The sequence below is a fragment of the Neopsephotus bourkii genome, unplaced genomic scaffold, assembly GCF_033783945.1.
Source record: "Neopsephotus bourkii isolate Nb327-2 ecotype Australia unplaced genomic scaffold, CSIRO-AGI_Nbou_v1 NB_357, whole genome shotgun sequence".
NCBI lineage: Eukaryota > Metazoa > Chordata > Aves > Psittaciformes > Psittacidae > Neopsephotus > Neopsephotus bourkii.
Genome location: NW_026900863.1, coordinates 1,654,705 through 1,680,482, shown reverse-complemented (window position 1 = coordinate 1,680,482; position 25,778 = coordinate 1,654,705). Strand labels below are relative to the sequence as shown.

Here is a 25,778-nt window from a genome sequence, read left to right as displayed (position 1 = left end):
CAGCTCTGAAATGCAGAGCTGGAAGGCGTTATCTATACATATTTCAGACTGTAGGTTACAGAAAATCTCTAGTTCAGACTCATTCATTAGCACAAACTGCAAAAGCTGGTTTTATCTTTTTAATGACTCTTTACAGTTACTTTACTTTTCACTACAAACTGTCAAAGTATGCACACAGCTACCTGTGACTGCGTGCCACATTTTGCCAGGCTCACTTGCCACCCAAGTGATGGGACATAAAATTTCATCTAAGTGATTTGATTTCTAACTCTACCAGTTCTTTCCTTATGCATATTTTGCATCAAGACTTGGACCATGATTTCAGTGGATTTTGCAGAGCAGCACTGCAGGGAGTGGAAAAGCCTTTAATGATACTCTTTTCCTTTGCTCAAAGCTTTCCCAGGTGTGTTGCACAATGCACACGCATCCAAAATAGGCACGTGAGGCCCTTGATGATAACCTGCTGCACACAGCAGGGTCTACAGCTCCCTTTTGTGTTGCAAAGAGCTAATAACCATGTGGTACTCAAACAAATAGTAACAGCCAGATGTAACCCATGGAGAATGGTTTTCACTACAACTAGTAATGAAGTTGTCACTTACAAATTCTTCACATCAACGATTCCTCGAAAGGCCTTTCTAGGGATTCCTTTTATCTGGTTTTCACTCAGGTCTCTGAATAAGGGAAGAGAAAAAAAAAAAAAAAAAAAAGCACTGTATTAACAGAGAACCAATTTCTCAAATCTAAATAAAGGCACATACACAAGCTTGGCAAAGGAGATGTTTCTGGATTTGTTACACCACACATTCTCAATTATCTCCTCCAGAGGTCCGTGGCATAAGCTGAAACGACTGTCCAAAAGAAACCACCAGAATTCGTGATACAAATAACAGAACTTCCAGAAAACATCACTTGTGGTCATGACACTGGCACGATGCCACGAGTCACTGGCAGAGTACCTGCAGCCAAACCTTAAGCCTTGAAATTGCAACCCTGTAGTGGAAATGTAATCTTCTCACCATGCTCCTGTTTGTTTACTGACTGCAAAACCCCTGGCTGCCCCTGCTCAGATTACAGCCCTTATGTGAAATGAAGAGTCAGGAAAAACATGACAATCATTCTCTTGTGAGCTTTGTATATCTACAGTGAAAAGATCTCGATCCACTGCATGAAAAAAAACCACTGCTTTGTTTCATTGGGAAGGACAATTCTTAACCTTGGCTAAACAAAACCAACCAAACAAAACCCTCCAAGTCCCACAACAGCAGCAAGTCAAAATGGCCTTCTAGTATTCAAACCGTTTGAAAATATTTCATCTGAAATCACTACATCTGCATTGTGAGCACAGGTAGAACATGAGGTACAACACTGCAAGCTACAGTTTTCTGTTACACAGCCTGTATTCAGTTGCTTTTTCCTTTGATGCACTATAAATATTTCCCCTGGAATATTTCAAGTTCACAGACCTCTCCAAGTGCCAATGGAGGCAGGAAGGAGTGCATCAGGAATGGGAGGGAAATGGACACAAAATCAGAAAGTTGGAATGATTTCAGGCTAAGGAAAAGCAGCATTCACAATGATTTCTTTGCTCGTGCCCTGTCAGCAAGCAAAAGAGGGAGTGATTTCACTCCAGTTTGGGGTACAAACTGGGGGAACAGAGAAGTGCAAGAACGTGAAAGGAAGCAGAAAAGTGGGAGAGAAAAATAAGAAATAAATGCAGCAAATGGAAGGTACAGAGATTGCTGGACAAAAGGACAAATAAAGGTAGCACCACGGCACAGGACATTACAGTGCATCACTTGGTGTGGCTGTTTTCCTACGTTATACAAGCCCAAGACTTTGCCCCATTCTTAAAAAAAGAAACTCTGGCTTTCTAATGACTATTAAACCGGATGGCTGTCATCTGTACTCACCCCAGATACTCTTTTCTGTAAGTACATTTTGTGTTGCAGCAAGGCTCCTTTCTAGTCTCCACCAAATTAGCTTTATCAAATGAGAGGCCAGAAATCAGAGCCTGTCACAAAAGCCCACATTGACATTGCAGGTCAAGACGTGTCACACTGGGCTTTCTTCTGCTTTCCATCAGACACGGAGAAAAAAAGGGGACTATGTCCTTGTCATGAGACTAATTCAATTTATACCAGTCAGGCAGTCTACACCAAATTCTCAAAGAAGCCACAATTGTCCATTCAGACTATTGCAAACACAAATGTGCTGCTGGGTACAAGTCTCTTTCTCAAGGCAGATTAACATTCTTTGCAACCTCCACAATTTGTTTAACACTGATCCACACTGTGACCCTTGCTTCACCTCCCTTTTCTTCTGCCAGCAACAAAATATTAGTTCTTTAAAGGCAGACCTTCAACCCGGACAAATGATCAGGCAACCCGGACACACTCACAAGTGTATTTTAGACCTGTAAGAAGGAAGTCTTATGTTGAAGACCAGTTTCATGACAGGGATTCTCTCTGGTGTGACAGTGAGGCACAGCAGAGCCACAGCTAGTGGTAAAATCCTGACAAAAAGGCTTAGCAAAGCAAAAACTAGTAAGATCAGAAAGCAAGAAACATGCAAAGCAGGACAAAAAGGGCTCCAAAAAGGACAACTGTGTGATCAAAGCAGAATTGTGAAATTAAATAAAACATTTTAGTTGCATTTCTCTGGCATTTAATTGTGCATTATTTCAAATAAGGTTTAAAAATTAACTAGTTCAAGTATTTTTTTTTCCCCTCTAATATTATTGTGGTCTAAAAGGGCTAATTCACATTTTGCTTTGTGCTTTGTCTTTCAGCTCTAGCAGTCAGGCAAAAAAAGGTGACAGTAGAAAATTAATCTATTTTCTATGACAATCTTGTAAACTGCATTAATGTTATTTTCCATTTAGGCACTCTCCTCTGGCTAACAGAACTGCCTCTTTAAACGTCCAGGATCATGGTCTGATTTCATAAACATCGCCAGTGGTTTGAAGAACTGACACCTCAGTGACGCAGTGTGGAAGAGAGCTGACAAACATTGCTTCATTTCCCGTAACTGCCTCCTCACAGTTCTAATCATCCCTTTCTGAGGTCGTCAGCAAGAGTGCTCATCTCTGCTTCCTACCACCGTGCCAGACTTTTGTTAAGCATCTTTCATATGCAAGCAAACAGCAACCAGACTCAGCCTGTGCATTCACAGCTCTGCTCTGAAGGAGCAGACGGCTCTAACAGCAACTTGTCTACACAGTTTGTCTTCAAGTTCTAGCTTTTCATTCCCCACTTCTCATAACAGTGAGGCTCTCACTGAAAGTATGTAAAATAAGTATTAGCTGTTAACTGCAGAAAACCAGATAAAATTAAGGTGAGGTTAAAATAAAACCCTAAAAAATATACAGAAAAGAAAATGAATTGTGTCAGTCAAGAAAAAATACACCACTGATCTCAAGAAAAATACATTATGCTTAGTAGGACATTTCCTAGTTCATAGTCAGAGGTTTCAAGCCACCTATTTCTGTAATGGAAGACCTGTTCAGTGCCTGGGTGCATGGTGAATCCTAAAGAGGAAATGCGAATTTCCAGCTTTAGAGAAACATAAACTTCCAGAACCCCTCACCCTAGGAGGTGATGTTGGAGCCCTGACCAAAACTACCTGACCTAAGTACAAACATGCCACTTTGTCAGATGCACCCTCCTTCACAAGGGTCCTTCTGTACAGAAAGCAGCAAGCCCAACAATGGCAACACGTGCATTTGCATCCTGATAAACCACACACTTTGAGCTACACAAACGTTTTTAGATTATTCTTCCTGGGTTTTTCTGATGAAAACAGGCAAGTTTCATCCCGTTCAATCTGCCACATGGCTCTCAAGCAGTGCAGACGGCACAGAGATTCTGCAACCAGGCACAGCCTCCAGAAAATACAGTCTTCTTTTGGAAGTGTCCCCCTGCTTCCTTCACACAAGGGTCCTGCCTGATGGAAAGGAGCTCCAAAAGCCTCGCCAGCAGATCACAGAGGAACTTACAGGGGGAAAGCACAGCAAGTGACAATACTGGATACGTTTGACCAACAGCTTCCACAGCCAGCAGTGTGCGGTGAACACCCCTAAGGAAACAGCACTCTTATTTCAGAGATGGGGAAACGAAGCCACAGAGACACTAAAGAACTTGGACTTTGAGTCTGCATAGATCAGAGATGCAGGAGCTAGCAAAAGCCAGCAGCTGTGGCTCACATGCCCTCGCAGAACAGCAGAGCACACATTGGTCTAACCCAGCCTCAAACAAGAGCTGGCACAAGTCAATAGATTATTTTAGGTTTTAACTTAGCTAAAATGCTTTGGACACAGATTAACTCCCTCTGCAAGTCTAATATTGTTTTTCTGATCTTCAAATGTGAATTGCAAGAGCCTTACTGATAAAAGGATTGGAAAGGAAAAAAAATCCACCCAAAACTGCTGACGCTTTCAAAGTGCCCCTGCAGCCTTCACTATAATGCTGGGTTTAGCTTCCTGCTTTAACGCTGCTTACTGCATCCTAAGGGAAATTTCATCTAACACAGCAGTCAAATACACAAAGACTTGGGTTTGTATTTTGCCAGTGTCAGAACCTAAATCCATTAATTGGAACACAGGCCCTGTGAGCATTCCTAAAATATGAGTCTTCATTTGAACTATAGATCTAAAACATTACAAATAGCTACTTCAATACAATTTGCAAAGTTACAGTGCTACTGAAGATGTATTATGTGAAACCAGAAAACCATTAACACTGAGAGCATTATGCTGAGGGTTGTCTCCCTTTTCAAAACCAAGAAGACCCTCTGAGCATTCACCAGTTATTTTCCAGATCTTTTTTTGGCAGGTTCTGAAATTCAGAAAGACTTTTTAAACAAAGAGCTGCTCAGAAAGCAATCTTGATTAAGAAGTATTTCTTATAGTTGAAATCTCCTGGCTTTATTACTTCTCCTGCTCAAATGGGCTAAAAGAGAAATCACCATTCAGTGGTAGCCAGTAAAGAACCAGATGTGCCTTTAATGTCTAAAAAGTTTAATGCAAAACCTGACAGAACTAGTCATCAAGAGCCAATGCTTCACAGCCTAACATGTATCTTTCCCAGTATGTTATTTTATGTGGATCCCATCATAAAACTGCAAACCTACAGAGTTAAGCATTAACACATGGAACCCATGTTCAGCTAAAATGGAGGAAAAATCCAGAATAATTAACCTGATTCCTTCAAGCACGTTTTACTTTATCCACAATCCAACTGCTTCATGGAAAACCCGTAAGACAAATACTGGTTGAGAGTGCAAAATAACTATTGTTTCCCATCACCTCTTCCCGACGCAATAATATTGAAGAGTTCATGTTGTTTTCTTGCTCTGTACAGTAAAACTAATGGAAAGGCATGAACAGGGATGTGAAGTGCCTGCTGTCACTAATGCTAAGGAGTACTTAGCCTGCCAGCCTCACTCCTGCTACAGAATGTGCACCTGAGAAAAATGAGCATTAGTTAATCCATGTTGGTAGCTTGTTCACGTTTTTACCAAACAGCATTTCTGGGTTAAAAACATTACAGGCTTGTGCATTTACCAAAGTAAAATAAAAAGTTCTTGAGGTTTTGTGCACTACTAAAGTTTAGAGACTATTCTTCAACCCAACGTTTCTTTACAAGTGCACTAAACCCAGACTGAACTACTCCACCAAAGGTCACATACTTGACCCAATTTGGTCACTGCAATTTGTCTCATTAGAATTAACTTTAATTTGTACAGCATGTTACACATAAACTCTCTCCCACGATGTTTTACTGAATTAAATAATACAATTAAGGAGTTAAAGAGTAACAGATGAGAGAAAATTAGGGAGTATAATCCAAAGAGAATAGGTATCTCTAAGTAACACATCATAAAAGATAAGCCAGTCAGTGAAGTGGGAAATGATACAAGACAGGTTTTCACAGAGAAAAAGCTGCAGGGAAGGGAACTTCTGCAGCCAGAGAGCAGGCACAGGGAGCAACAGCTACTAAAGGAAGAATCTGCAAGACAAAATGGGGTAACATGCAAAGAGGTAGAAAGACTAAGGAAATCCATAGAGGAAAAAAAAGTCTATTCAAGTATATCTGTAACAATCCCAGCACAGAATATTAATATCCACAGTGCCTTTTTCTTGTAACATTTACAAGGAAGCTTTGTTGTGCTCTGGACTTTCTATTCCAGTCCACAACAACGTGCAATGCATCAAACCCTGCTTAACCTCAAGCGTAGCATAACCAGGATGGTAAACCCAGCAGCAGAACAGCTACCGCACATATTCCCTTCCAACTGCTACAATATCTTCTTGCCCACTGACAGAATGCCCCATCAAAGAAGTGAGCAATATTACAGTTAACCTGATCACATCCTCCCAGGTAGTTCCAGCCACTCATTCCCCGGAACCAGTGCAGAGGTATGGAAATCCATCTCCTCTGCCATAAGCATCCTCTTGCAAAGGCTGCTGTGCCTTAAAAGTGTGTTAAGAGTGAGCCAAGAGAGCAATCAGCATGCTTGAGGTATGCAAGAAATGGAACTGAATTGCTTGTGTGGTAAATATATCCAAGGCATAACTGCCAGTACACACAAGCTCAAGGATATAGACATTGAAATCAGATCAAAACAGGCTTTCTAAATATATTCAACCACATCTTTTAACATGGCCCCCTACCACATTAAGCTAGCATTCCACTTACAGCAAACAACAGAAAAAGAATTTTTCCTGCCTTGCCAAAATTGGGTGGCCTTTTTTTAATAGTTAAAATCAATATTTAACATTTTCAACAGCTAAACATTATTCTTATCTGTAAGCTATTTTCCCAGTGCAAAACCGGTCAATATTAGAGTTTTTCCCATTCTACAGATGGATTAACAAATAACTGCTGAGGACAATTTGGTAACTTTGAGCCTTGTAAACGCAAAAGATAAATTAGAGATATTTATCATCTTCCAGTGGGAAAAGCACTGACCAAATGAGCTCACTAGGACAGCAATAAGAACAAGCAGTGGCAAGTGTGACACTCATGTCAGCAACTCCGTACTGAGGAGGGACCTCACACTCAGGGAAGTGATGACTTCTCCCTTTCTTAGGTTCAGTGTAAAAGATGGCATTTACCACACAGCAGCAGTTCTAGCCCTCTGAAAGGAAAAATGGGTAAGTCTTGTTGCTGATGTGCGACAAGGCAAGAGCTGAAGAACAATATATTGCACTATTCTATGGGATTTTGTCATCGCTGCTGATATCCTAAAAGGAAAAGAAAAAATCTCTTCCTGCTACTCCTACAATAGAAGGATAGATGTCGACAGCATCCCAGTTCTGCAAAACAAAAGCAGACCCTGCAGATGTTTTGTACACATAACCACGCAAGGTGATTGTGCTTTTGCAAATACAACACAGGTGGCTTTCAGTTCCTGCTCTGGGAAGGAAGCCGCTGAGAAACTTCTCATTTTGGTTTGGTTTGTTTGTTTTAAGCGAGGGAATTTAGCTCAAAAATGCCAATTAAGCAGTCCTCACTGCTTTCACACAGTCACACACCACTGCACAAGTACTACTGCTAAGCTTTGCAGAAGATAAACACCACATTTTGTTTGTTGATCTGGGTTTACTGTGAGGTGATAGATGCTAACCCTGTACTTCCAGACTTCAATACTCAGTAGAAGCTTCACACATTCTGGTTAACCCAAGACAGACATATAGTTTCATTCTAAAGGATACTGAACGGAAGCTGAGTTTAGGGTGTTCCCTAAACACTCAAGGAGGAAAAGGATATCAGCAGTAGGTAATTATCTTAGCATCATCTTCCACCTTCTCCAAGGCCAAATTAAAATCCATGTGTTAATGAAGACCTTCTAAGGGATCTGACATGCACTGACTTTACAGATTGATGACTTCTGCCCTGACACAACCGCAGGGATCACTCAGTGCACGGTGAAGTCTTTCTAAACATTTAAAAGAACAGAGGGTACGTACTCGTGCACAATTCATAAGAAGTTTCTAACAGTTTCTCATCACTTCAAATAAACAAAAATCCATTTTGCTTCACTACATCAGACACAGTGCTACAGACCTGGTCCCACTGCACCCACCACAAGCCAGAAAACAAGCCAATCTACCAGAATGTCTCTTACAACATTAGAAAATATTCTCATATTGTTAGAAATGAACTGTAAAAATCATCCATGTGTCAATGACCAACGAAAAGCAACATTTGTCTTTATGACTTTTACAGTTCCTCCTTGCTCCTCCTGCCATTTCCAAAGAAGATCCAAGAGATGCTGATATGATTTAGTAGGAATAACATACATCTCAAAGAGGTAGAAGCACTGACACAAGTGGCAAGAAATGATTCTTCCTGTGATTTTCCATTTTGGTGAATATTTATTTTAAATTCATAAAGCTCTCCTGCTGCTTATTAATGTTAATACTTTCTAAAGTGGAGATTCAGCTATGTGGAGGCTCCTGTATTTTCAGCTAATTAAAAAAATCCCCCAAGTTTTGTACTGTTAACCTGTCTTCTTTCTAATTCTGTGTGCTGAGCTGTACTGGAAAGAAACCTTGTGCATCTTCAGATTCTAAAAGCCAGCAGGCACTATTACCTTCCTCAGAAATCCACAGACCCAAACCGAGCCCCTGTTTAAGCCCAGCCTCATCACTGACGAAAAAGATATTTGCATTTTATTGAGTTCACTGTCTAGATCTTTTTAAAACAATATGGGGAGTCTTTACTTTAGGAGATAAACACGTGAAATTGTAAAATATAAAACAAGAGCTAATAATCTGCACCCTCACTGAACAACTGATCTGGAGCTGGAGGAAGAATTGATCTTTGGTTATCTTTCCTGACCTCATTCTGCCTTTGTTGTTAAGTATTTTTATAGTAAAGAAGTTTTTGCACTTTACTGCTATATTCAGAAAAACACCTCCCTGACCAGTGATATCGTTATGTACCCAACCATGACATCACAGAATGAGAACGATGGTTGTAATAGTATTTATTCCATTCAGGCTGTGACCTGTACTTTGCTATGAAAATATACTATTTTCATAGGAGTAAGTACAAATTGCATTGTAAAGATCTGGGCTTTATTTGTTACGAAGTTCTCCTAAAAGAGGCCAATGACTTAATTTGCTTGCACAATTACCATGGGCATTTTTGTGGCTACATAAAAGTCATAAAAATTATACAGGATCCACGGATAGTAAAAGCAACTACATTGACATTCCATTTATTCTAGTGAGGTGGAAGTAAATTGCAAATTACCTGAATGCACTGCAGTGAGAAAAACAACATTCTGTTTCTAGCTAATCCTGGTTTATCAAGAGCATATTATTCTGTGGTAAGCCATGTACCAATGTAAGAGAGGAATACTATTGCTTTAGCTGCAATGGTAATTTTACAGAATTATAACACTGTACCTATTGCAGTACTATTCAGCAGTTTGTACTCCACTATCAGGTAGCGAAGCCCCAGACAAAGGACAAAGGGGTTTCATGCATCTTGTTCCTTCTTCCTTTTATAATATTTTACCTTCTATTTTTCTTACCCAACTTCACCTTTGTGTATTTCTCCAGCTACTAATCGTTTCATCCCTGAAAGCCTGTGAAACACTTCAGACTGCTTTGTAGCTTTTATTCCTTTTTCTATGCGGATATGACATCTAGATTTATTAGACCACGATGCAATACCACAAAGTGGTTAATGCTATTGGGGATATTCATGCCAGATGCAAGTGTTTCAGTAACGCTGGCTGCTCGTTTTTAGGATAGGTTCCACAAACCCACAAGTGATTCAATTATTTCAGAGCAGGTCCACCCTGACCATTACAGCTGATTGATACCTACAAGCCTCATTTTGCTACTTATCCACATGTACAGGAAAAGATTTACTGCAGCATAACCAAATAGTTTCTTCTTTTCAATGACTATCCATGTAGGCAAAGTGCTTTCATGTATCCCACTCCATGGACAGTTAGTTTATCATTCTGTAGTGCTACACTTTAGAAAAAGGCATTGAAATAGAATACAGGTGTTTTAAATACAGAAAATAAAAATGAAGTATACTGGTAGAACAAAAGTAACATATGTAAATGTAAAAAGTAACATAACATAGATCTAAACCTAAATTACCTTTCATCTCACATGAACACGGTAAATTCCACCAAAACAAATTAACATTGGAATCATGTCAGTCAGCCTATTGGGTGTTTTGTTATTTGAATGCTTTGACAGGTCAGTTCCCAAGGAGCTAAAACTTCATTGAAGACTAAGTTAAAATTAAGACAATTCACAAGAAGTAACATTCTCCCCAGGACTTCATTGCCCCTTACAAACAAGCCTGGCCTGAATAAGATCCAAGCTGAGTTATATACCCTAAAGCCAATCGAATACTGTATTATGAAACCCTCCAGATTCCTATTTGAAACCAAATTCATGTTTTATCCCCAAACAAACAAAATCCTCATAGGGAGATGTGGGCATGTGTGAATTGTTTACAGTAACTCTCCAATATTCTTGTGGTGCATTGTGAGCTTTATTCCTGTAGCTGACAAGGAAACAAGGGCACTGCTCTGATTCATCAGCAAATGCCTTGCTTCAGCGAGCTGCATGAGGCTTTATTTGCATAAAGCCACTTCCAAAAATGAACCTGGCTTTCCTCTGACTCACTATCAAGCATGTTGCTGCAGTTCAGATTGACAATGTCAGCTTGGAAAATGAAATTAAATGTAGAAAAGCTGCGTGGGGAGAGGGAGGAGGGCATCCCGCACAACAGGCTCCAAAGGGAACCAACAAGAAGACTACACATTGCTGTTTCATTGTTGAAGCACTCCCAAATCAAAGAATATGAAATTCTAGAGTGATTTGATTTCATCACTGCTGGGAATGATGATGACTTTCTCTAAAAGCCACTATAGATACATCAGGCTCCAGGAGAAACTATGCCTGATAGTAACGCTTGACTTCAGATCATCCCTAAAGTTTCTTTCATTAGGACACCTCTGTTCAAACAATTAGCCAAGGGGGTGGCATATGTATATGGCACAAATAGTTCTATCTTATCAAAGCCCCCCAGATTTAACTTCATTATAAAGCTTGGAAAGTTTACATGCTGATATTATTTATTCACATCATTGCTTCCAGATGTACGTACAGAAAACCAACAATCAAGAGGCAGAAACTAAGAGTCAGTCAAAAGAAGAAACCCCAAAACACAACAATTTCTGCCTCGCAATTCCATACACAGAGGTTTTCGTTTTGTCCCAGAAAGTAATTCCTGGTGGAACCTTGGTTTTATCCCAGCTCAGATGCAATCACTCTCCCTTTCTTTGAACAGTTAATTTCTGGAAAGACAACTCTAAATACTGGGGGACTGTGCCTAACCCAGAAAGTGGTTTCGTAATTAAACCTATCCCACCCTGTTAAATGTGTATGATTCTAACATAGACTATACACAACTGTAACACAGATGGTTCCAATGTTGTTTCTAGCTTGCACTCTTTGTTCAGTCTTTCTAAATCACAGAACATAAGAATGATATCAAAGGAGAAAGGCAAACCAAATCCTAAATGTTAGGGTTGGGATGCATTAGCAACACTTTACTAAGGACTGTAATAGTGCAGAAGTATAGTTTTACAACCATTAAATAGTTTGAATTTTCACATGTAGCATACATGCTTTGGTTACCAATACTACATAAGAGCCAAAGTATATTTCTCTCTATATGAAGCATATTTGGAAGTGTTAAACACAATAATTAGAAGAGTCTATATTAATACAGAAACAGAAACAAAATCAAGGACTTTCTGTAAATACTGAAAGGCTGATATTGGCTAAAGGAAGACAAAATTCACTCTAAGACAGGAGACTTCAGCTTTTCCACTGGGCCAGGTCAAAATCATATATCACAAGAAAACATCAGTGCCATTTACCTGAAATAGCCCAGGACTACTGCTACTGATTATTTCAGTAAGTTCTATACATCAATCCATATGCTACCTCCCTGGGGCTTTACACAGTGATTGTGCAGTTTGTATGGCAGACAGCATCTCTCACAGAGAACTCAGCAGTGGATGGTCTCATTGACATCTGCCATTCAGATCCTGACCCCAGGTTATCTCGTGAGACATTCAACAATCAGTGCACTCTCAGTGGTGACTGCTGCTCAGCCCAGCACATCTGAGCTGGTATAAATGAGAAGATCCAAATGAAAATGCTCTAATTCCCTCAGTTTTAACTCATCACCTTTAAAACAACCCTGAAAAGCGTGAGAGGGGAGCAGGAAGGAGCCCAGTGCCAGTCCGTGAAACCTGTGAGCAGGAATGATTCACACTCCACCTTTGTTGAGGACTTTGGCACACAACTGCTGCCTTTGGGCCAGAGGTATCAGTAGTTTTAGCAGTGCCATGGTGCTCCTCACTAAAGACACAGCAACACGTAAGATTTTCTTTACCTTGCAAACATCCCTTAGTTATCAACGCCAGACATTCTTCTCTAGCAGCAGTGTAGCTTATGGAAGCATTTTTCACTTTATTGTACTGAAGCCTTAAAATGTAGATAAAAGGTAGGATGAAGCAGTATCAGTGCATTGTAATGGTCCCTGAGGGAACTTGCTTCCTTCAAAGGCCACCTGCATGTTATAGAAATAACATCAATGCCACAAGGACAATAGAGTTTGCTTATCAAAGCAAATAGTGATGTGAATCTGTGACCAAGACTTAGCATTACATTTCTAACATGGGTAGGTTTCCACAGTGGTCAAAAGCCACCTACTGATGTGGAAACATCCCTCCCAGCTCTTTCTGAGAGGTTTTCAGTAGGGGCATGGGGTATGGCAGCTTGGTCCCTGTGTGCTCCCCCACAGAGTGGCTGCAGGAGAAGGCAAAGGAGCAGTTGTCCTTTTGGCTGACACAGTGAGCTACAACTGGACATGTTACAAGGAGCCAACTGGATCTAAAGGGAATTTTTAACATTTCCTTAGGCCATTTTCTTCAAAACCAAAGCAAGTCACCTATGACCCGTCACTATCATGAATAAACCCTTACTTGGCAAGTTTCTCCTGCATGCTCCTCTGGCAAGGCTGAAATAGTTCAGGCAACTGGGAAAGGATTTACAATGTTTTTGTAGAAGTGAAGTCACGGGAGCCAAACAGATCCAGGTTCATTCGTTTGCTGGGTTTACTCTAACCCTAAGCAAGGACCTTCCCTGCTTAGGAGCTTCCTGTGTATCTGAGGCTTCCACACTGCAAGCATCTTTGCTAAGATACCATAAAATTTCAGAGCACATAGTTAATGTTCAAATGGCAGAATATATTGATCCTCTGCCCATCCCCTAGTATCTTAAGTTTACCCAGAAGACTATTTTATTTAATTAACTTGGGGCTTTATTAATATAAATATTCCACTATTGATCATAAGAGAAGCTGACGCATGTTTGAGTCAGGCATACATCAGATCCATTTAATGGAGCTCCACTTAGAAGAGTAGTTGGCTTTAAATCAAGGTAAATGGTAGCAAGTGCTCCTTTGGGATGACAGGGCTTAGCTGGATCTATAACATTTTTACGGAGCTAGGTTTTTTAAAAGCAAAGGAGTATGGAAATGAGGTATGAAAATGGTCTCTCCTTGCACGTATCAATTAAGCATGTCAATATCTTAATTAAATTGCTCAACTTAATGAGATTTATACCAATGAATATGGTTTATAGTTATAATAGCTTTTTTGGCTACTGTTCAAGATGTCAAATAAATTGCGAAAAGAGGATTAAAAAAGTAGTAATTGACATTCTGAACCAAAGCCAGTATTTTTTTCTCTCCTTTTTTCCCTTCATTCATGTGATTTTGGAGAACATATAAATAAAGTAATGAAGCCTGTAATAGCTTTGCTTTAAAAAATTACTTTCTTTTCCAATTCTAATCCTTCTTATCAAATTCTCTAAGTAGCACACCATTTGAATTAAGGAGCACTTCAACCTAAATGATTACAGGCCTTTTTCCCCTTTGAGGCTCACTATTATGCCTTTCCTCCATGTAAAAAGGAAGCAAAAACTTTTTGATCCAGACATGCAGTTACTATAAAGACTTATGTATCAGAGTACGGCAGCATAATGCCTCAAAGTAAATGGACGTAACTCAACCAGCAATGGGGACTTCTGTTGCCATGCTGGACTTCAGTTTTGTATCCTCCATCTCTGTCCAAACGTAACTTTCCAAATTCAGACCACAAGTGAAGAAGTTATGCGGAATTGTCTCCAAAATGTGTATTTTGGAGAAGAAGCTCCTCCTGCCATTCAATGCACAGTGCTCTAGCTTGACATTGCAAGCATCAGTAAAACAAAATAAAAAACTACTAATTCTCTACTACTAAAATATAACTCCAAAAAGAAAACAGTATTTAGTCTGCAAGCTGCCACCCCAGGACTTGCTGGCCTCACTAGCTTCCCAGTGAGAGGCAAGTCTAAGCTGCATTGATCAGAAAGACCTACTGGATTGGAAACTCCAGAATAAGGAATCCAACTTTTTATGTAAAAACTATCCAACACAACCATAGAAAATGGCAGAAAACCCAAAAATATCTCTTGCAGTCAGAAAGATGGACAAACCTCATCTAGGGGTTAAAAATCAGCATTGGATGCTGCATTTCCTGGCATAATTTATTGTTTCCACCCTAAATATACTTTTTCAACCTTGACGAAGTCATCATCTGTCTCAGCAACTGGGCTCTCCAGCCCATGACAAGGAACATGCGCCTATATAGGTCAGAAATACCCCATTCATATGTAAATCTGTGAACGTATTCTCAAGTGAGAAGTGTTACACAAGTGCCTTCCTGTGCTCACCACCAGACTGAGGTGACCAGTCCTCTGCCAAAAATAGACCAAGGAAAGAGTTCCTTTCACATGTGATCCTATCACTGTTTAGCAACCAATACAGGAAAAACTGAAGATAAATATCGTCCCAGGAAAGCTTCATGTACAAAACCCTCATGTAAAATAAGAGCATTTATTATATTATTCCTTCATCTTTCCTTTCAGCTGAATCAGGTACTGAATTTTATTAGAAAAATAACATCTAGCTCAAGCCTCAGCATAATTTAAATTTCAGGTTTCTATACATTTACATTCAAGTTGGGAGATTTTGCCTGTAAATACATCCAGAAAGTATTTATTTTACAGTCATTTTATGATCTGTACTGGGCTTTGTAAAATCCCTTACTAAAGCGTACTTAAAAGCCAAGCATGTCTTGACAGTGGTCATTCAGAAGGAAGAACTGTAACAGCTGTGTGCTTTTCCATGTCAGGCAAGCCCTTACTGCTGGTCAGCTTCCCCAGACTTTCCCCACTCCAAAGTTACCAGGAGTATTTCAAACTGTAAACTTCAATGACAGTAAGAGACATGCATTGTGCTTTGACTTCATTTCTTATCCATACTAAATGTTTCTCTGTAATGCCAATCTCATCTTTCTGCTTTGTCAAAACATTACATTGATTTCTTCAGCTGAATTCCATGGCAGCATATTGTGTGACAGTGAAGGATAAACTCCTTGATATAAATCAGTTTAAGCTAAAAGAAAAAAAAAATTAAGAAAGTAAGAATGATGGCTGAAATGTCAGGAAAGAAGAGAAAGGATATTTTGTATAAGCCTCATCCTTCCTCTCTCCACTGTTCTTACGAATATTTAAGATCTGAAATGATTTATAGTTGGTTAACACAATAATTTGCTGTCTTTATATCAGTGCATCTCAAATACTGAAGTACCATTATTTAAATAAAATAGAAAAACAATTCATATTTGATTAGGGTACCCACTATTTTGTCCAGCAAGCTGAACTTCAAACAGCTGCTTTCTGCTGAAATGGCATTATTCACTTAGGTTGTTCAATTACACTCCGAACATCACCCATTTCAGTGTAGCTTTTTATCCCTCTACTGTGGTAGTCAACAGGTAAGGCTAAAGAAATACCAACTGCTAATTCCTCACACATTTCCAAATATATATCTGATAAACTACATTTCAGGGAGAAGATAACATATTCCAGACAGCTGGTTGACTAAACAGGATGTTATAATACAAAAAGCCAAAGCTTTTCCACTTGATTTATCTACTGTGACCTCTTGATAAGCAGAGTTTCTTCATTACAATGTGTACGTGGATGTGGCTATAGCTGCAACTATTTTACAGCTATCCAGAAATCAGAGACCAGTGTGTTTCACTGGTGTCTTACACTGTTGTGCACTTTCAAGGTGAGTTTGCTTCCTCTGCAAATGAAGAGCAGCTTTGTGCCATTCCTCTTGCCTACTGAAATGCAGAATTTGACAGCCAAGCAAAGTGTCATTAGGTTTGTCACAGCAGGCAGAGCTGAAATGCTGAGCTGTTTCTGGGGGCTTTGGGCTGGGGAACGCAAAGAATGACAACACTTTCACATATGACTTGTGTATACTGCAATTCAGGCTTTAGAACAGAAAAAGTTCATTCTTACTTTTAACGACTGACTTTAAGCCCTAGTACACTTCCAAAGCCCTACTACTGCTTCCAAACCTCAGTGATGAAAGTGGGTTTTATTCAATATTCAGAGTAGCATTTTTTTCCTTTCTCTGCACTGATGACATTAAATCGGTTTGTTATTGCATGGTACAGCCGTGAAGTAGCTCCCCTCTTTCATTTACGCCTAGAATTCATTCTCATGGTCATTTGTGAGACTGCAGATACAAGGGGAATATTTTTAACTTAAATAGAAATTATTAGAGTTTTCCTTTTGAGTTCATTTAAGACTAAACTTCATTTCCTGTAAAAATAGCTGACAGATGTGACATCTCAATATCTTGCCACTGGGAAACAGCAGTAGCTACACCATTATCAGAAATTAATTTTTAGCTGTCTTAGCGAATGTTGGAACCCAAGAAACAAAGAAAGAGAGTATAACAAATCAACAGGTTATATGTAACCTTTAAACAGGCATTTATTTGCCTAGTTTTTCATCCACTAAAAACGAAAAGCAGCACTAGTTTCAGTTTAGGTAACACTACAAAGCGGAGCTGAAACCCTCTGGTGATTACTGAAGTGTTCTGCATTTATGAATAATGGGGTGGATTTCATTGGTTATGGGAGAGTAAATTTAGTTTTTCTTCACAGTGTTTACTCTAAGCCAACTATACAAGTTTGTTATAAAATATGCTCTGTTCTTCTTGGAAAAGGATGCGCAGAGAGGTGTTTGTATTCAAAGAAAAGAAAAACATTTAATTGAAGACTTTATGCAGAACCAAACCATCAGCCACCCTTAAAGAGAAAGTCCTGTTAGACTATTCACATGCTTGACTGATTATTCCTTATTATTTGAGAGGAAAATTGGGTTTTCTTCAGTGTTAATGAGACTGAATATTTGGGGAAATGACTCTAAATCTCAGGAACTACAGAATCAAAGCTGGAATGCCCTAATGAGCATATTTTCTCACTATTAAAGAAGTTACTCGGAATTACAGATAGATATGGATGTATATACATATTACTAAAAAAATGAGGTTACCAGGTTTGTTTGACCACTCAAATGGCAGACATGACTGCAACATGAAACTCAGCTGATGCTCTAGTATTTTATGGCAGCATTTTCTGTGAATGACAAGTTGCAGGAATCCGGGTTTTGCTGTAGCACCAAAATACACTGTCCTTGCTGCACAAGTGTCAAAAAACATTTTCTGGAGACATTTTTCCAGTCCTTTGATACTCCACAGTACTCTAACTTGCAAATGCAAGCACCAGCAACATTAACAAAATACAAATCCACCTCTGTTAAAACATTGCTCCATTTGCAATATCCAGACTGCTCCATTTGTAAGCTGCTCCCCAGGCCCTGCTGGCCTACCCGTGCACCACTGCCTGTACCCCTCCACACCTTTGCTGAAGCAAAGAATTAAAACTTGACATTAAGACCTCAGAACTGAACCCTTGAATTTATAAACAGAGAATACAGTTCATTTACTTGAAAACTAGACTTACAACACATTCCAAAGGAAATAAGTGTTCTTCAAACAAAACAGAACACTACTTTAATGAGTTATTACTTTAAGTGCTACAGGATGAAGAGGTATATTTTACTTAAATGCCAAATTATTATTAAAAACATAGTGGCCAGGGGAGAATAGTTAGAGAATGTTTCTTGTGAATAGATTTTTATATAAAATAGTAAAGATGTTTCTTCAAATTTAAGTGTGCTCTTGTACAGAAAAGAAAGTCACCATAATATGCAGGTTGGTGGCATATAATGCTCTATTATTTTTCACTTAGTGTTCTGCAGGCTGAAATAGAAAACAATACAAATATTGTCTAAAACTAAGAAAATACTTTCAATGTGTAACAGTAATACTACAGATTTAATTTTAAAGCAAATCAGCCAAGATTAAATGAGCCAAGGATACATACAGTCAATAGGTATGGAATAAGGGACAGACTTAATGCTTACTAATGTAAAAAGCATGTCCTTTTCTAGTGGGGCTGGTCACAAAGAGATTCTCCATGTATAAAACAGATGTAACTCCCACCTCCTTGTGCAAAAGTGAAGTCCATTCTGTTTTACCATCAACAAGTGTCACATCGCATCTAAAACTTGGACAGCACTTCTGGTTTTCCACTTCAAATGGGAACTTTGAGCATTTAGTCAGAAGTGCAAGGCCAGTATTAACCAGCTTGCATTAGAGCAGTGTATATCTGGGTATTTTGAAATTCAACATGTCCCTTTTTCAATATGTAATAATGATGTTATGAAATACTAGACAGATACATCTAGTGATTACCAGATCTTCTTTTCATTAGCAGAAAAGATTTCCTTCACTACCTTCAGGAGGCCTAAATAAAAAAAGGTTCATCTCCTTCTCTGAGAGAAGGCTGACCTGCCATGTTCCACTTGGGTGGTTTAAGAATATGTCAACAACTGTACTTCTTTCTGTCTCCTCGCCCTTTCTTCCCCAGTGCTTACAGAGCAACCAAGGCTAAAGCAAGCTGAATGTTTTCTAAGGGCAAGGCTGTCTCCCACACTATGGTCATAACACTAGGAAGCTCCATACAGTTCAGGCCTAGTGTAAAGATGGTGCTCTTAATGTCCTAAGCTTTGCTGTCTTATGGACAGCTCAGGCTCAGGCAGCTTCATGCAGCTCCATTGCACACCGAGAGTCTGCTTTAAGCATAAGCACAACCCATCAGGAATGCTACAAAGCGTCCTGAAGGAAATGATCCTTGTGTCTCTGAAAAAGATCTTTTTGGTAGTAGCTGCTGGAGAACAGAGGATGGGTAAAAATCTGCTGCTCAGGTGTTGGCAGCTTTTCTCTCCCCCTTTCGTTTTGAAAGGGAAAAACATGAATCTGTAGGGGGTTCACAACTGCTTTTTCAGCTTGCTCCAATGAGAAAGGTTGGCAAGCCTCATTTCCAAAAGCAAACTTGCTTTCTCAAGGAAATGGACGAATTTAAAAATAAGATATTTCCAAAATGACCTTTAAAACCTCCATTCGTTGGCCAACATTGCCATGGCTCAATGGAATCTCAGTGGTCAACTTTTACTGGTTTTATTTGCAACTGAATCTATTAAGAAAACAAAGTACTCTCTAAGCCTGAATACTACTATCTGCATGGGTTGAGTCTGCTAACAATGCTGATTGGGTCTTCAGTGATTTATCAAGAAATTATTCCATTCTAAATGACTATTGCATAGCAAGGATGTAAACGAGGGTGAGAATCATTGAAGTTTTAAGGTGAATTAACCCTTTATTTTACAGTATTCTAGGCTAAACAAATTTTTGCTGAAGTTATTTTCTCTAGGTAAAAATTAAACAATTGCAGACAGGAGAGACAAGCAATGAAGAAAAGTCACTCAAATATGAAACTCAACTTCATTTGTTCTCCATAATTAAAGAGCAGCTTACATTCTCATGCTTAAGTTAGGACCTTATAACCTTTCAAGAAAGCTTATACTGAAGCGTTACCTAGTCAGTGTTATTTGAGGTACATGCAGCTATACATATATGCATTTTTATTAAACTGAAATTAAGTGAAATTTCATGTTCTGAGACACATTAATTAGAAATATTTCATTATATGAGAAACCAACAAGAATACCACACGGTTTTGTATATAATTAATGGGAATAGGGAAGAAAATCAAGAGTGTTACAAATTGTCCCAGGTTGAATCCCACTATGATGACAGATAAGGACTGCAGTATTTTATTCTCCATGACCACTATCATAGATTGAATGTCTGCAGATAGGATATGCTTTCATTTTTTTTCCTTTCCTGGGCTTTTGTCATGGATGAGCCACCTCAATCATTTCCAGTATCACTTTTAACTGAAGACATTGGGACTTCTCTTTATGAGAAACAAAACAACATAACAGGGCTGGGAAAGTCATGGAATGAAGAAGCTGATTTGATTTGCTTTTAAAGTTCTCTGGGATCTAACCAGCCTCTCATCCCATCACAGAGGAACAATAACTACAGGCCACAGGGATGTCTCTCTGAGTCCCATCACCTATGCTTGGACATAGTACCTACGTATTCCTCTGTGCTCACCTCTCCTGCTTCCACCTCTCATGTACTACTTTTGGAAATTTGAGTTTTGCCAGGGGCTCCTTGTTCCTCCTTCCCACCTTTTCTTGAGCTGCTGCTCTTTGGGGTGGACTAGTTGAGCCTGGAGAAGATGGTCCTTGAAGATGGACCCATTGTGCATCACCCATTGTGCATCTGGTGCACTAAATGTCACACAGAGCCAGTTTGAAACTCTCTAATTAACTGGAGCTTAAAACAGTTCTATGTAAGGGTGCTTTAGAAACATTTAACTGTATTTTATTTCCTAGTAATATCTCTTTATGACAGCAGCCAAATAAGCTCCTAATGTGATTAGGAAGACAGAGCTTGTCCTCTTTTCTGTAGAGAATTAGAAATTTTGGCTTAGTTTTACATGTGAGGGAGCGAAGACGGAAAATGGGAAAAGTGGAACTCCAACATACTGTAAATTAAACACATTTCCAAAGCAGTCTCACTGCTGTTAGTATCACAGCTTCTTTTTCTCTTAATGGAACTATGAATGCAGTGACAGTGCCATGGTGTATCCCAACACAGCATGGAGCAGGGGACAAGTTCTCATCTGCGTATATGCATCATTTAATGTACTTTGCACAAAGCATTACTGACTGCCCTTCATTACTCCTAATGGAATCTCAAGGTCAACAACCAGTCATAAATGTCTATTCTAAATAAAATGTATTGAAGACACTCTGACCAATGTCTTTTACATAGGTTTCTGGTGATACTTGGAGTATCAAAAACCCAGTTGACCTTTCAAGATAGAAAACATTATCAGCGGCATGGATTTAGATTTTAATCTGTTTCAATTAAGTGTACCCGTGAAGATTATATACTTCCTGTGGGCTACTTACAGTTTGTGACATGTTTTATCAATATTCATTTTTGCTCCCCCATGCTCAGAATATTCTCTCACATAATGGTCTCCTATCATGCATATGTATGAAGCCTCTGGTGGGAGTACTGGTATTATAACAGTGCTGGAACACTCTGGCATGCTGTTATTAAAAACTATCTCCTTTGGATATTTAGTTTGCATGTCTCCCCCTTCTCACACAGAACAGCTGGACGGCATTAAGAATAACCCAAACTCCTCACTGGGCAGGATGAATGACATGTTTGAATTCATAGACAGAGAAGGAAAAATACAACAATCTGACAGAAAAAGTGAAAAAAACAAAACCAAAACCCAACCAATAAAAACCACCCCAAAGCAAATAAAAAGATTCATCCCTCCCACTTCTGCTCAGAAGCTGCAGCATTGGACCGGCTCAGAGCATCACATCAGCAGTGATACAGTGATGTGTCCCCTGTGGTAGACATGGAAGCTCATCCCAAGGTTGCAGCAAGCACTGATTTTGATGACATTCAAACTACTGTCTCAAATATTTCATCATTTTTTGTTATCATAGAGAGAAGTTGATTTTCTGGAAGAGGGAGAAGAAGGACAAGCTGAACAAAGTTACACGTTGCCAGAACAGAACTACATGTTGGTTTTCTCCACTTCCCTGAAAGTAAATAAAATGAAAAGAAGTTTTTGTACCAAATAGAAAGTGATATTTAGCATCTATCAGATCATCTGTTGAAAAGGAAGGGCCTTTTAATGACAAGTTGGTTTTAAACTCTGAAGGAAGGAAGTAGAAGGGTAGGATCCTCTGATGGAGCATATGAGGCTGTTACACAGCCAGCTCAAGAACAACTGAAGATGGGATATCCTGTGCTACTCAGCCTTTGGACATACAAACACTTCATTTTGTATGACACTAGTCACTTCTGCATGAACATATTAGACTGTTCCACATTACATTCAGAAGTCTGACTGGTTTGGGTGATACTTAGAACATTAGCAGTTGCATAAGGATTTATAACTTCCTCTAGAATGTAAGTTATAGCACAGGAATTTATAACTTTTTCCAAACAAGATTGACACTGGTTTATTTATATTGCAGTTTGGGGTTTTGGTGTTTGGGGTTTTTTTTGAAACATCTTTTGACAGTAGAATATACTGGAAGATGCAAAAGTACTGAATTTAAAAATGTTCTGTTGTTAAACAAGTTAAAAAGAGAACGCAGAAATGTTTCCATTTGGATACATCACTTTTACAAAGCAAGAGCTGCAGTCATACTGCGTATGTACCAGTCTGCTTAGGCCATGAGGGTTAATTTTATAAGGGTTTGTTCAAGCATATTGGTTTTTTTTTTCCAATGAGCTCCATTAGCCAGATGCCAAGCTGCTACATTAAACAGCCATGTCAAATATAATGAATTAAGAAAAAGAGAAGCACATGAAGAAATTTGCACATAAAGAAATTTGCACATGAATTCAGGTAATGTCAGGGAAGAAAAATTCAGATGTATTAAAATAAGTTAAAAATGTCCACCATTCAAGTCATGGAGAGATTCTAAATGTGAGGCCTGAGACGGTGCTGCCTTTATCATACCTATGGATTTTACTCTCGTAAGTAAAACAATATTAACTTTAACATGGAAGCACTGGGATTTGAAGTAAATCCAAACACCTGTAAATATTCCTGACAAAGGATTCCTTTTCTGTTGAGGGAGCAGAATAATTACAAACTTAATTAAAATTTTATCAGACTGTTTCTTAGAACAAAATTTTGTGTTTACCTACATTGCTGTGTCATTACTGCTCACAGACAGGCCTATGGAGGCTTGGTGAACACAGCAAGCAAAGAGCAGAGAAGGGGTGTCAGGGCTTATTTCAGATGCTAACAGAGTTTAATGACCAGTTTTCTTTTCTTTCTTTTTTAAACAAGGTAAAAGTGATGTAGGAGCCCAACCGTGTTGCTATCAGAAGCCAAATGAACCACAGACCCATCAAAGTGGTATGATGCACATTATTAACCCAAGGTATGATAAGCCTCTACCATGAAAAGTATTAATGGTCCTATTCTTTCAGCTTGAGATATCTAGAATTATTTGCAGTTTCAATCCCTTTTCATACAGATTAGTTAGAAATGGGTAAGTACCTGAAGAAAACAGCCAGTGAAACAACATATGATGTACATATATACTGCAAGAAGCAGTATACATTCTGTCAAACATTGACTGCTTCTCTTCACACAAAGAAGTGGTTCTGCTCAATGTTAACACTGACGCATCCTGCTACCTTGGCTTGATCCAACATAGGCTTTCTTGAATAAACAACCTCACTGCAAGCGGGGATTTGCTAGTGCAGCAAAACTAAAAGGGACCATCATTGCCACCACAATAACCAACATCTTGAATGAAACAGCAGTGGGATAGATAATGCTGTTAACAGATCACTTCCTCCTGCTTACAAGGTGCAAGCAGAAATTAAACTGCCCCAAAATCACCAAAATTCAGTAATATGAGTCCTATATTGTATGATACAACATTATTAGTGACAAGATGATTCAAATTCAACTCAGTAACACTAGCTCCTACATCTTCCCTCTCTGCCTGTAACATATGTGCATGAATAAGCACACATAAACATAGTATTAACTATTAGACAGCATATACAAAGACATGTATTTCAAATGCTATGAGTCAAACACAGACCACATTTGATTAATTAGTTGCCAATCTCTAAAATACACCTATAACATATTCAAAATAAACATGGAACAGCTACATTTCATGAAGGAGCAACCATTATTTAGAAACTAATAGCCCATTACTAACTTGACAGTTAGGAATGCCTGAATCTAAGCCTAAAGATGCCATGAAAGTACAAATTGTTACTATCACCAGAAAAGTTGTTGTTTGTTTGTTGTTTTTTTTAAATCACAGAATCATAGAATAGTTAGGGTTGGAAAGGACATTAAGATCATCCAGTTTCAACCCCCTGCCATGGGCAGGGACACTTTACCCTGGACCATGTCACCCAAGGCTCTGTCCAACCTGGCCCTGAATATCCTGTCCAGGGATGGAGCGTTTACCACTTCTCTGGGCAACCTGTTCCAGTGCCTCACCATCCTCACAGTAAAGAACTTATTCGTTATCTCCAACCCGAATGTCCCCTGCTTTAGTTTGAACCCATTCCCCCTTGTGCTGTCTCTACAGTCCCTTATGAAGAGTCCTCTCTCCAGCATCCTGGTATAAACATACCACATTAATGTAAGGCTTCAGAGTAAATATAACCATGTCTACGTAAAAAATCAGCTCTACTATACTGGAACCACTGTGCTGTTGAAAAATTTGATTCCTGACCCAGCCCCTTTGTAACCAGGTTTCTTGTGTAAGAATCATTTGGATGTTTTCTGATTTCTTTCTCATTTTGTAAAAATAAGCAAATAACATGGGTTGCAAGGATATCTGTGGTTGTAGTGGGACAAAAATATGTATCAGTTTGACTTGTGTACTGTGCAACTACACTCAAAACACCTTTAAAATGTACATACATTTTGCTACCTGCAAACTTAGAAATCGATTCAAACATATTTGCCAGAACAAAGCTGTGTTACAGAACAAAGCCCTCTGTGTTACTATGGAAGCCCTGTGAAGTTGAGCAGTGTTTGCACAGTGCTGTAGTTTGAAGAAACAATCTCTTCTCTGTATTTATGTGCACTTAGGAACATCTCATGAAAAACATACAGCTCACACCTCACCGTGAAGCACTTGGTGTTTTTCAGAAGTTTTAAACCTAATAAAACAACAGAAATGGCTTTGTCTTACATGATGGAGCAGTATAGATGGTTTAGGAGATTCATTTGGAAAATCTGATGGAATCACTCTTTTCTGTCCTAGCAAATCCATCCCACAAATGTCAGCCAACAGTCCTGCTGTAAAACCCCACCTGGCTTTCTCCAACTGTGCAGAAGTCGCTGCACAGAAATGCCTTCTTCATCTGCAGTACTACAACACCAATAATAAAGTGCATCAGTCATGGCTTTGATATTAGTTGGAAGATAATAATAACTAAATTGCAGCACACAAAATGAAAAAATATATCTTCCCAAGGAGCAGTCAATGTTGAAATTCAATACAGTAATAAAGGTACTTGTGTAGCAAGCAGGCCAATCCTTACTAAATATACCAAATGAATCCTGACACAAGTCCATTTAATACACTCTCCCACTCTCTATGCATGCTCTTTCCATTAAAACTCCATTGTGCTGATCTACTCTAATATTACCTTGTACTGAAACTACTGCCCTCAGCTTTATCTTCCAGGTAATTCTTAGCAACTGGGCACTTTGCTCATCTGCCTTTCTGCTACTAAGGAATAAAC

At 39.0% G+C, this 25,778-nt stretch overlaps 1 protein-coding gene across 3 annotated transcripts in view; it reads right to left on the bottom strand.

The window, feature by feature from the left end:
* SLIT3 (slit guidance ligand 3) overlaps positions 1-25,778 on the bottom strand; it is a 520,423-nt gene that overhangs the window by 254,906 nt on the left and 239,739 nt on the right. For all 3 annotated transcript variants that reach the window (XM_061348428.1, XM_061348427.1, XM_061348429.1), the window contains exon 6: positions 603-674. In XM_061348428.1, coding sequence (XP_061204412.1) covers positions 603-674 — 72 coding nt within the window. The remainder of the gene's footprint in view (positions 1-602; positions 675-25,778) is intronic.